This window comes from Zea mays, chromosome 7 (genome assembly GCF_902167145.1).
Source record: "Zea mays cultivar B73 chromosome 7, Zm-B73-REFERENCE-NAM-5.0, whole genome shotgun sequence".
Taxonomy (NCBI): Eukaryota; Viridiplantae; Streptophyta; class Magnoliopsida; order Poales; family Poaceae; genus Zea; species Zea mays.
Window position 1 is genome coordinate 178290622 of NC_050102.1, and position 12615 is coordinate 178303236.

The following is a 12615-nucleotide window of genomic DNA, read 5'->3' on the forward strand; positions in this document are numbered from 1 at the left end:
AAATCTATTCAATAAATAACATCAAATTCAACAATTTAATAGAATAAGTTAAATTTATTATAATAATAAAAATTTTGAATTATACGTAACATCAAGGCACACATGTGATATTAAACTAACTCTATTCACACTCTAATCACATGTTATATTAAATTAACTCTAATTACACTCTAATCACACCCTAAACTAACTCTAATCACATGAAAGTTAACTCCCGTCGGCCATAAAAAACCGACGAAAATAAACATTTGTACACACATTTAAAAATAACACTCGCATCATTATAATTCAAACCATAATATACCTTAACGGTCCGGGGCGGCTGCGGCGCTCCGCGGCGGCGGCGTTGGTGGCGGCGAGCAGCGGGCGACGCTTCGGGGGCGGGCGGCGCTCCGGGGCCGGCGGCGCGGCGGACGGCGCTCCGGAGGCGGGGCCGGCGGCGGTCGTTGCTCCTAGAGCGGGCGGCGCTCCGTGGGCGTGGGTGGGCGGCGCTCCGGGGGCGTGGGCGGACGGCGGGCGGCGCTATGGGGCTGGCGGCGCTAGGGGGCGGCGGCGGGCGGCGCTACGGGGGCGGCGGCGGGCGGCGCTACGACGCCGGGGCGGTGGCGGTTGGGGGCGGCGCTCCCGGGGCGGCGGCGGGCGCGCTCTAGGCCGCGGGCGGGCGGCGGGCGGCGGTGGTGAGCGGCGGCCGGCGTCGAGAGGTGGTGAGCGGCGGCGGCGTGAAAACGACAGAGGCAAGCGAGCGAGAAAATGAGCCGCGCGGCGGCGGCGTCGGGCACATAAACATTTAATTCCCGTCGGCTAGCGTCAGGGCCGACGGGAATTAGTTAACTCCCGTCGGCTGGCGGCTGGCCGACGGGAGTTAAACTAAAGCCCGTCGGCTGGTGGCTGGGCCGACGGGAATTAAAATAAAGCCCGTCGGCTGGCGGCTGGCCGACGGGAGTTAAAATAAAGCCCGTGGGCTGGAATTGAGCCGACGGGAGTTATTTAATTCCCGTCGGCCCGCGCTCGGGCCGACGGGAATTAAAATGGCCGACGGGAATCTTCCTGATTCCTGTAGTGGTTGTCCAGCGATACAACAATATATGCGTAGCAATTAGGTCACCATAACAACAACACCACCAATAAATCATCAACACATCATAGAACACATAGATGTCTCTCATGCCAATATGATCATACGTCATAAAACTTAAGATGCCTCTAATAGCAAGCAAGATGACGAGCAATCAACACATATGACAAGTAAAATATCCAAAGTGAAGACACAAGGATTTACGTGAAAACTCCTTACGGAGAGAAAACCCACGAAGGCGACGAGCAAACTCCACTAGAGATAAAGAATATAAGAGATGGGAGCCAAGGAGTGTGGAGAGGCTTCGAATCCCCAAACCACCCAAATTTGTGGATTTGGTGCCTCTCAATCTCTCATCTCCTCTCTCTAACCCTAGCTTCCACTCTTCTGTTTTTTGCTCCCACTCTTCTGTTTTTTGCAAATGAACTGACTCTTCCCTTAGAAAGTGACAGAGCATCCCTGGCTTCCAAGTTGGAAGATAGAGCAGCCCCGGGCTGCTCATATTGGGGCTGGTTTGGTCGTTTTACAGAATGCCCCCTCAGGTATTTGGGAAGTTGGTGCCGCTGCTCACATTTTGTCATGGACATAACCAACTACGACACAGATTATCCATAGTAAAAGGATCATGGTGTCAAAAAGAGCGAATTAGGCTCCTCTAGATTTTCTTACGACAATTAAATTTTAATTGCAAACCCAACTAAACTTATCCAATACAAGTTATAGATACGGCAACATACAACTTTAACGGCGGCCAATACAACTTTAATATTGACCATGTCAACATTTGATGTTATTTGGGAAACTTTCAATTCAAATTCTAAAATCTTGAAAAATAGAACGTTATATCCGATGCTCTAAACAACTTGATACAAAACAATTATCAACTGCAGAATTGTAGACTTCAACAGCTTCAAACAAAACAATTATATCGACTACAGAACTGTAGATTTAAACTATGCAAAAGAGAGAGCAGCAGCTTATTCATTGTCAAGGCACACAGCTAGCACATATTAAACATGACCCCAGGTGTTCTGAGAGCTCTGCTGCACACACAAACACACACACACACACACCAGTTGGCAGTTTGGTCACTCCTTAATCTCGTCAGAGCGCAGCGAGGTCGGGTACAGCAGCTGCTTGCCACCCGCCTCGGCCATGGTCCTGCTGGGCGCGTCGGCCTGCCTGGCGCCATGGCCGTGCATGTACAGGAGGCGGTAGCAGGCCTCCACCACCTCCGGCGCGAACAGCCGCCACAGGTACATCGCCCCGAACCACGCCGGCACGGTGAGGTACCGCTCGCCTTGCCGCGCCGCCTGCACCATGGCCTTGGCGCAGTTCTTGGCGTACTCCACCGGGAACAGGCCGATCTGAGCCTGGAAACACGTTGCTATTAGTTAGCAGCGTATTATTAAACTACTACGATCACGCGTCGCAGGGTGTTGATTCATCAGCAGGCACTCGACCGGTGGTCGTCGTGTTCCTCACTCACGTCGCGCATCTCTTGATCGACCTCCACTTGGCCGTGCTCCTTGAGGAACTTCCCTCTGGACATCTCGGACTCCACCCACCCGGGCGTCACCACCGTGATCCCGACCTGGTTCCCTAGCTCGGTCCGCAGCGTCTCGAAGAAGTTGATGAGCGCAGCGTTGGCAGCCTGAACATACACCATCATATGTATAGACAGCAGATCGATGAAGCTATAGCATGCACATGAAGTTGATTGCCACTGTGTTTCTTCCACAGCTACTAGCATGATATGAGATGTATGTACTATGTAGTCGATATGTCTCCCTAGCTACGCACGTTGTAGATGCTCATTCTAGGAACTGGGTTCCATCCGGTCGCAGATGCCGTCACCACGATTCTTCCTCGGCTCCTCTTCAGGTGAGGCAGGGCAGCGAAGGTTGTTTGAACGGAACCCCAGAAATTGACGTCCTGAAGACGACGACGACCGACCGACCGACCGAACGAACGAAAGCACAGATCAGCACCATGTAGATGAGACGAGATAAGAAGCAAACGGTTTCAGGGGATTTCGGTGACGTTACAAGCTGGGAGCTGTAGCTGGTGACGTCCGGGATCTCCTCGAACGCGCCGACGCTCGCGACGCCAGCATTGCACACGAGATGGTCCACTGAAACATGGACCAAGGAAGAGCTCAGAGCTAGCTTCCACAAAGCCAAACGCGTGGAGATTAAACATGTTAGGGGATCGAGGGAGTCGAACGCATGCACTCACATCGGTCGTAGTGACTGATCGCGGTCCGAACGAACCTGTCGCAGTCGTCGGGGGTGGAGACGTCGCCTGGGAGGACGACGACGTCGCGCGCGCCGAGCTCGAGTGCTCGGTCGGCGACGTGCCGGAGGCTCGACTCCCTTCTCGCGACGAGGGCGAGGGACGCCCGATTCAGCGCGTACTGGTAGGCCAGTTGCTGCAAGGAAAGGTCAGTCAGAGACGAGCTGAGTCTAATAATCTGTATATGGTCAGTGACAGTAGTAGGCGCAGAGCAGGAGACGACAAACAGTACCTCGCCGATGCCGGAGGAAGCGCCAGTGATGAGGACGACCTTGCCGGCGAGGTCCTCGGGGAAGAGCCAGGAAAGGAAGGAGTAGCATGTCTTGAAGAGATAGTAGGGCGGGTAGAAGAGCAGCAGGCTGGCCACCATGGCCGGCGTCCCCACCCAGTTGAGCACGCCGTTCACCAGATCCGGCGCCATGGCGTCGACGGGCGGCCTGTTCGCTTCTTAGTTTGCTCCGATCGCCTGCTGCAGCGTACGACCACGAGCGGCACGAGCCTGAGCGCGATAATGGATGTGGACGCCTCCGTATCATCAGGAAGGAAGAGGGAGGGGAGCTGAGCCTGTGTGCTGCTGCATGGATAGAGGAAGCTGTGTGGCGACACGTACCTGCTGCCTGCCGAGACGTGGAAGGCAACGACGCGCCCGAGACGAGAGCGAGCGGACACAGCGGTGGACGCCGTCTGACCGTCTCCGATCACCTACTGGGTGCATGTCATCATCCACGCGTCTGCTCCGCTCCCAGCAATCTCGATGAATGATACCGCTTCATTAGTAGAACGGAGCCGTTCCATCCCTGATTCTAGGAACGAAGCCGCTCTGTTCTGTGTTTGGTAATCTGGAACGGAGTGGCTCTGTTTTTTGTTTAGTTGCAGAGTGAACGGAACAGAGCGTGACTGTGAGAGCGGGATGAGAACGGAGCGGCTCCGTTCGGTTGATTTTTTTGAAGCGGAATGGTTCCGGATCTGAGGAGAATATTCCCTAATTGAAGTCATTCCGTTCTAGTTACTTTGTAACCAAACAGCAACAAAACTGGGACAGAACGGTTCCATTCTACTTGGCTCTTCAACCTAGGATGCAGCTTTTAAATCTTTCTTTTCTCAAACCATGTATAGGCTCCTTTAGATTGTGGAATTTTTTTTCTATTCCATATGTTTTTTAAATGAACTAAATTATGTTAAATATAATTTCTCTAAAATTCAAGCATTCCAAAGGTGTCCAACTTTTGCGCATGTACCAAGCTTCTTGTGATCCATTTAGGGATCTGTTTGGAAACTTTTACATTATCTCTTAGATTTCAGAGCTGGTTTGGTGACCAGTAATTGAAAGAGATTTAGGGGAAGAAACTCCTTATTATTTAATTTTAAATAGAAGAGATTTTCTGTTCTATAGATACCCTCCAATTACTCGGTCACCAAATTAGCTTTAAGAAGAAAATTAAACATTAATTCCTAGAAATTCGAGAGAGATTTAAGTTTCCAAACTAGTATTAAACAAAAAAATATCTCTCTACTCGTATCTACATTACATATAGTACTTTTTAGTACTCCCTCCGTTTCGTTTTAGTTGTCGCTGGATAGTGCAAAATTGAAATATCCAGCGACAACTAAAAAGAAACGGAGGGAGTATGTCTTTAGCACGATGCACGATCATTATCACTTTCAGAAATCCCACACAAAATTTAGAGTCTTTGGCTGCATTCATCTTTGTTGCTCGAAACAGAATTTTTATCACCCCAGCCCTGGTCCATTAACAGCTTGTCTACAACTTCCTTAAAATCATCGAGTAATTCTTTTGAGACAGAATGTTTCAACGGAACAAATGTGGCCTCGAGAGATAGGGGCTTGCATTTTCAAAGTTTCAATGTTATCTAACGTTCTGCATCCATCAGCTTGTTATATAGTATTGAGCTAGCAAGATGATAACTCCATTGATATTAAGAACGCGAAGAGCACGACTGTATAATAATCCTGTCAAACGTTCAATAATCTTCAACAAAGATAAATTTGAGATATAAGTCAATGGAATAGACTTTCATGACTTATGGGTACCGTTTGTTGTAACTTTTTTAACAGCGGTTGGTTAATAGTTTGTTTGGTTCAGTCTTCTAAGTACATGAATTGAATGGATTTCTAAAAATCTACATGTTTTTTCAAGTTTAATTCAAAATCTCTTCCTACACTTGATTTTTAAATTTTTTGTCATCTAAATTTTCCAAAATATCACTCACTTGTCAATGTTGATAGGATCGAACCATTTTATTTTTTATTTGGAGGTCCCTATCCGACTTGTTGATCGACTCCCACCCAACGGCACCTCCTAGCGGCGGCTAGAGACACTGCCTCCCTATGTCCGACTACGAAAGTATGCGACTCTTCTTAGTCTTTTCTAAACCATCGCACATCTTTCCTGTTGACCTTTCAACATTGCTCATCGTCTGACATCCATGTTACCCATCCACATATGATATTTACCCTTCAGCATATTTCTAGCTCCTACTTCAATGTTAGATGATTATGAGGCTTCATCCCCATAAAAGGCGACAACACAACGGCTAGCGCTTTAACTATTGTCAGTGTCATATGTCATATGAATTGCTCAGGCCATGCATGCACCCGCTGAACTAGGCGTGGCTATAGCCATAACACTTGGGCCTAGCGTTGCGGGTGTAGAGCACCCATGACCTGGCATACCATTCTATTGATAGTGTCAGCCTGTTTACTTGGATTTAATTTGTACCCACTTTTAATGCTTCTACAGTGTTTGTATCTCTATGAATTGTAGATGCCGCAGTCTGAACTGTCTTTAATCCAAAATGAACAACCTAAGTAATGACATTGTTGGAACCCAAAATGACCGTGCGGACGGTCCGGCCCGGAGGCCGGACGGTCCGCGGTCCGGACGGTCCGCGGTGGTGGCGCGGACGGTCCGCGCGTGCGCAGAGTCAGTTAGGGTTCCTAGTTTCTCGCGAGATTTGTTACCTAAAACCGCGGGATTAACTCGGAAATCAGTTGGAAGCGGATCCAGACCTCCCCCTTTATATAGATGAGGCTACGGCCGATTGGACCCCCAACAATCGAACCAATACAACTTCTATCTCGCATTTATTTTCAGCACAATTAGGAGTAGTTCTAGTCTAGTTCTAGTTAGCCCTAGTTTAGTATTCCAATCCCCAAATTCTCTGCCTCTCCTCGACTCTACATCGATTAGAGGAGTCTAGGTCGGCCGGCCCGAGCCTAGACAACTCCTAGGATCTCTCCTCCCCGACGGGGTCCCTCCCGGGAGCGAGATCCAGGCGCCGCCGGCGATCTTCCGCCGCCCCTGCGCACGCGCGGACCGTCCGGCCCTAGAGCGTGGACCGTCCGGACGTCAGGCAGGGAACCCGAGCTCCTGCACCAGGTCGCGGACCGTCCGGCCCTGTGCCGCGGACCGTCCGCGTCCGACCAGAGAGCACCACCACGTCGCGCCAGGTCGCGGACCGTCCGGCCCCAAGCCGCGGACCGTCCGCGCCTGACTAGAGAGCACCGCCGCTGGTTCTTTTGAGTGATTGGCGCCTCCGAAAAGGTGTCAACATACTTTTGGCGACTCCGCTGGGGACTAGGTGTCTAGATCTGCTAAAAATCGGCCCATAAATGGCCGGTTCTAAGGATCCCACCAAGATCTCCACTACCAACATCATCAAGCCGGCCATGGAGGCGCTCCCGGCTGATGACCAAAGGCCCTTTGAAGACCTCGTAATGCGCGATGAGAAGGAGGTGATGCGGCAATGGAACGAACAACGCGACAAGGAAGAGGCGGAACTGCTGCATAAACTCTCCGAAAGGCGCAAGGAGGTGGCGGACAAGTACTTGTCACACTTCACGGTGGATCGCCACCAGAAGATCGTCCGTCAAGGGGAGATCGATATGGAGTCTCTCCTACCTCCACTGCAGGGTCCCGCTGTAAGTACTCCAGATCTATCTCTTACGACTTTCATGGATCAACGAGGAGATCAGTTAAAGCGATATGTAGATGAATCTATTAAAATGCATTTACGTGCATACGAGAAATCAGCTGCTCCTAATTTTCCATCGCGAGAGTCTAATACAGTGCCACCCACGTCAAACACATCGGCTATAAACGGGTCACCTTTGACCCAGCCATCATATGGTATGCCGATGCACGCTTTCGTGTCACCATCACAGCCGCAACCACTAGGCACGTGGCAGGTACTGGACGCGACCGGACCGTCCGAGCATCATCTCAGACAGTCCGGTTATACCGCGGACCGTTCGGCGTATTTCGCCGGACCGTCCGACCAGATGCAGGCCCGCACACAAAACACTCAGGTCGCACCGTACATGGCCGGACCATCAGGGTACAACCCTGAACACTTCGGCCCCATCACGGACCGTCCGGTGCATCACGCCGGACCGTCCGGATATGTTGCGGACCGTCCGCCATCTTACGTCGGACCGTCCGGATATGGCATGAACCGGCCGACGTATTACGCTGGACCATCCGACTCTACACGAGTCCATGCGCAGACTGCCCAAGTCACGCCATATATGGCCGATCCATCCGGGCACAACCCTGGACCATTCGGCCCGATCGCAGACCGTCCAGTTCTTTACGACAGACGGTCTGGGTACGAGACTACCCACGTAGCACCATGTACGGCTGGACAATCCGGATATACCTTCAGACCATTTGGCCAGGTCGCGGACCATTCGGCCTCTTACGCCGGACCGTCCGGATTTGCATACGCAGAGCCGAGAGCTGCGCAATACGCACAGTTCCCACATTCATCGCAGCAACATTATGGTGCCCCACCAGCAACACATTATAATCATGCCATACCACCTCATGGACATAGGGCTGAATACTATTCGGCCACAAGAGAGCCTGAGGGGTATAGGGCAGGAGCTGGTGACATTAATAGGACACCTAACACACACCTCAAACATACCTGGGAGGAAAGCCGACAGAGTAATGTCAGGCAACCTGAAATCTCCACCCACAAACTCAATGGATGGTCGCCAGACATGGCAGAGAGGGTCAGAGACGAGGTAGTCGGGATGTTCAGGGACAAACTCGGTGTTAGTGTGTCAGGTACAGGGCAATCGTATCGGAAGCTGATAGTCGCCTAGAGGGGGGGTGAATAGGGCGAAACTGAAATTTACAAATATAAACACAACTACAAGCCGGGTTAGCGTTAGAAATATAAACGAGTCCGCGAGAGAGGGTGCAAAACAAATCGCAAGCAAATAATGAAGTGAGACACACGGATTTGTTTTACCGAGGTTCGGTTCTTGCAAACCTACTCCCCGTTGAGGAGGCCACAAAGGCCGGGTCTCTTTCAACCCTTCCCTCTCTCAAACGGTCCCTCGGACCGAGTGAGCTTCTCTTCTCAAATCAAAGCCGGGAACAAAACTTCCCCGCAAGGGCCACCACACAATTGGTGCCTCTTGCCTTGATTACAATGGAGTTGTGATCTCAAGAACAAGTGAGAAAGAAAAGAAGCAATCCAAGCGCAAGAGCTCAAATGAACACGGCAAATCACTCTCACTAGTCACTAGGGCTTTGTGTGGAATTGGAGAGGATTTGATCTCTTTAGTGTGTCTAGAATTGAATGCTAGAGCTCTTGTAGTAGTTGAGAAGTGGAAAACTTGGATGCAATGAATGGTGGGGTGGTTGGGGTATTTATAGCCCCAACCACCAAACTTGACCGTTGGCTGGAGGCGTCTGTTCGATGGCGCACCGGACAGTCCGGTGCACACCGGACAGTCCGGTGCCCCTGCCACATCATCACTGCCATTGGATTCTAGCCGTTGGAGCTTCTGACTTGTGGGCCCGCCTGGGTGTCCGGTGCACACCGGACATGTACTGTTTGATGTCCGGTGCACCGGTATGGGCATGTCTGACGTCTGCGCGCGCTGTGCTCGCATTAAATGCTCCGCAGGGAGCCGTTGGCGCCGAAAAGAGCCGTTGCTCCGCTGGTACACCGGACAGTCCGGTGCACACCGGACAGTCCGGTGAATTTTAGCGGAGCGGCTGCCACGCAAACCCGAGGCTGGCGAATTCCGGAGACCGCGCTTCCTTGGAGCACCGGACATGTCCGGTGCACACCGGACAGTCCGGTGAATTATAGCGCGCCGGCTTCCGAGAATTCCCGAGAGTGAAGAGTTGGAGTCTGAGTCCCCTGGTGCACCGGACAGGTACTGTTCACTGTCCGGTGGCACACCGGACAGTCCGGTGCGCCAGACCAGGGGTGCCCTCGGTTGCCCCTTTGCTCCTTTATTGAATCCAAAACTTGGTCTTTTTATTGGCTGAGTGTGAACCTTTTACACCTGTATAATCTATACACTTGGGCAAACTAGTTAGTCCAAAGATTTGTGTTGGGCAATTCAACCACCAAAATTATTTAGGAACTAGGTGTAAGCCTAATTCCCTTTCAATCTCCCCCTTTTTGGTGATTGATGCCAACACAAACCAAAGCAAATAGAGAAGTGCATAATTGAACTAGTTTGTAAAATATAAGTGTAAAGGTTGCTTGGAATTGAGCCAATATAACTACTTACAGGATATGCATGGAATGTTTCTTTCTTTATTTAGTATTTTGGACCACGTATGCACCACGAGTTTTGTTTTTGCAAATTCTTTTGTAAATCCTTTTCAAAGTTCTTTTGCAAATAGTCAAAGGTAAATGAATAAGAGTTTGTAAAGCATTTTCAAGATTTGAAATTTTCTCCCCCTGTTTCAAATGCTTTTCTTTTGACTAAACAAAACTCCCCCTAAAAGAGATCCACCTCTTAGTGTTCAAGAGGGTTTTGATATACTATTTTTGAAATACTACTTTCCCCCTTTTTAAACACAATAGGATACCAAATGATAAATTGAAAGGGAATTAGGCTTACACCTAGTTCCTAAATAATTTTGGTGGTTGAATTGCCCAAACACAAATCTTTGGACTAACTAGCTTGCCCAAGTGTATAGATTATACAGGTGTAAAAGGTTCACACTCAGCCAATAAAAAGACCAAGTTTTGGATTCAATAAAGGAGCAAAGGGGCAACCGAGGGCACCCCTGGTCTGGCGCACCGGACCGTCCGGTGTACCACCGGACAGTAAACAGTACCTGTCCGGTGCACCAGGGGACTCAGACTCAAACTCTTCACTCTCGGGAATTCTCGGAAGCCGGCGCGCTATAATTCACCGGACTGTCCGGTGTGCACCGGACATGTCCGGTGCTCCAAGGAAGCTCGACCTCCTGAACTCGCCAGCCTCGGGTTCGCGCGGCAGCCGCTCCGCTAAAATTCACCGGACTGTCCGGTGTGCACCGGACTGTCCGGTGTGCCAGCGGAGCAACGGCTCCCTGCGGCGCCAACGGCTCCCTGCGGTGCATTAATTGCGCGCGCAGCGCGCGCAGACGTCAGACTTGCCCATACCGGTGCACCGGACATCAAACAGTACATGTCCGGTGTGCACCGGACACCCAGGCGGGCCCACAAGTCAGAAGCTCCAACGGCTAGAATCCAACGGCAGTGATGACGTGGCAGGGGCACCGGTCTGTCCGGTGTGCACCGGACTGTCCGGTGCGCCATCGAGCAGACGCCTCCAGCCAACGGTCAAGTTTGGTGGTTGAGGCTATAAATACCCCAACCACCCCACCATTCATTGCATCCAAGTTTTCCACTTCTCAACCACTTACAAGAGCTAGGCATTCAATTCTAGACACATTCAAAGAGATCAAATCCTCTCCAATTCCACACAAAACCCTAGTGACTAGTGAGAGTGATTTGCCGTGTTCATTTGAGCTCTTGCGCTTGGATTGCTTCTTTTCTTTCTCACTTGTTCTTGTGATCAAAACTCCATTGTAATCAAGGCAAGAGGCACCAATTGTGTGGTGGCCCTTGCGGGGAAGTTTTGTTCCCGGTTTTGATTTGGAAGAGAAGCTCACTCGGTCCGAGGGACCGTTTGAGAGAGGGAAGGGTTGAAAGAGACCCGGCCTTTGTGGCCTCCTCAACGGGGAGTAGGTTTGCAAGAACCGAACCTCGGTAAAACAAATCTCCGTGTCTCACTTGCTTATTCGCTTGGGATTTGTTTTGCGCCCTCTCTTGCGGACTCATTTATTATTACTAACGCTAACCCCGGCTTGTAGTTGTGTTTATATTTGTAAATTTCAGTTTCGCCCTATTCACCCCCCCTCTAGGCGACTATCAATTGGTATCAGAGCCCGGTGCTTCATTAGAGCCTAACCGCTCGAAGTGATGTCGGGAGATCACGCCAAGAAGGAGATGGAGACCGGCGAAAAGCCCACTACAAGCTACGGGAGCACTTCATCGGAAGAGTCCCGCACCAAAAGGAGGGAGAAGAAGAAGAGCTCCTCCAACAAAGGGAAGGAGAAGAAATCTTCTTCTCACCACAAAGAGAAGAAGGAAAAATCTTCTTCCCACAAGCCGCATCGGAAAGGCGACAAGCACAAGAGGATGAGGAAGGTGGTCTACTACGAGACCGACACTTCATCAACTTCTACCTCCGACTCCGATGCGCCCTCCGTCACTTCTAAGCGCCAAGAGCGCAAGAAGTATAGTAAGATCCCCCTACGCTACCCTCGCATTTCCAAACATACACCTTTACTTTCCGTCCCACTAGGCAAACCACCAACTTTTGATGGTGAAGATTACGCTAGGTGGAGCGATTTAATGCGATTTCATCTAATCTCGCTCCACAAAAGCATATGGGATGTTGTTGAGTTTGGTGCGCAGGTACCATCCGCAGGGGATGAAAACTATGATGAGGATGAGGTGGCCCAAATCGAGCACTTCAACTCTCAAGCAACGACGATACTCCTCGCCTCTTTAAGCAAAGAAGAGTATAACAAAGTGCAAGGATTGAAGAGCGCCAAGGAGGTTTGGGATGTGCTCAAAACTGCGCACGAGGGAGATGAGCTCACCAAGATCACCAAGCGGGAAACGATCGAGGGGGAGCTCGGTCGGTTCCGGCTTCAAAAAGGGGAGGAGCCACAACACATGTACAACCGGCTCAAGACCTTGGTGAACCAAGTACGCAACCTCGGGAGCAAGAAGTGGGACGACCACGAAGTGGTAAATGTTATTTTAAGATCTCTCATTTTTCTAAATCCCACTCAAGTTCAATTGATTCGTGGTAATCCTAGATATACTAAAATGACCCCCGAGGAAGTTATCGGGCATTTTGTAAGTTTTGAGTGCATGATAGAAGGCTCGAGGAAAATCAACGAGCTT

The 12615-nt window shown here is 50.5% G+C and overlaps 1 protein-coding gene across 2 annotated transcripts; it reads right to left on the reverse strand.

The window, feature by feature from the left end:
* Positions 1 to 1942: 1942 nt before the first annotated feature.
* On the reverse strand, positions 1943 to 4091 carry LOC100216664 (corticosteroid 11-beta-dehydrogenase isozyme 1). 2 transcript variants are annotated; one of them, NM_001143074.1, is made up of 7 exons: positions 3981 to 4091; positions 3603 to 3839; positions 3314 to 3506; positions 3124 to 3209; positions 2879 to 3010; positions 2565 to 2729; positions 1987 to 2448 (listed from the first exon to the last, which is right to left on the reverse strand). In NM_001143074.1, exons 2-7 carry the CDS (start codon positions 3789 to 3791, stop codon positions 2164 to 2166), a joined length of 1050 nt encoding a protein of 349 aa, NP_001136546.1. In that variant the 5' UTR covers positions 3792 to 3839; positions 3981 to 4091; the 3' UTR covers positions 1987 to 2163. The 2 variants fall into 2 exon arrangements, with proteins under 2 accessions (XP_008650969.1, NP_001136546.1); XM_008652747.3 differs by having other exon boundaries at positions 1943 to 2448; positions 3603 to 4013.
* Between the last annotated feature and the right edge of the window lie 8524 nt (positions 4092 to 12615).

Bases quoted from the DNA above. Each gene is read 5' to 3' on its own strand.
- LOC100216664 (XM_008652747.3), bottom strand. From the start codon at position 3,791: ATGGCGCCGGATCTGGTGAACGGCGTGCTCAACTGGGTGGGGACGCCG. The intron at 3,210-3,313 runs GTGAGTGCATGC...TCCATGTTTCAG, and splicing joins GATCAGTCACTACGACCGAT to TGGACCATCTCGTGTGCAAT. The intron at 2,449-2,564 runs GTGAGTGAGGAA...ACGTGTTTCCAG, and splicing joins TCGATCAAGAGATGCGCGAC to GCTCAGATCGGCCTGTTCCC.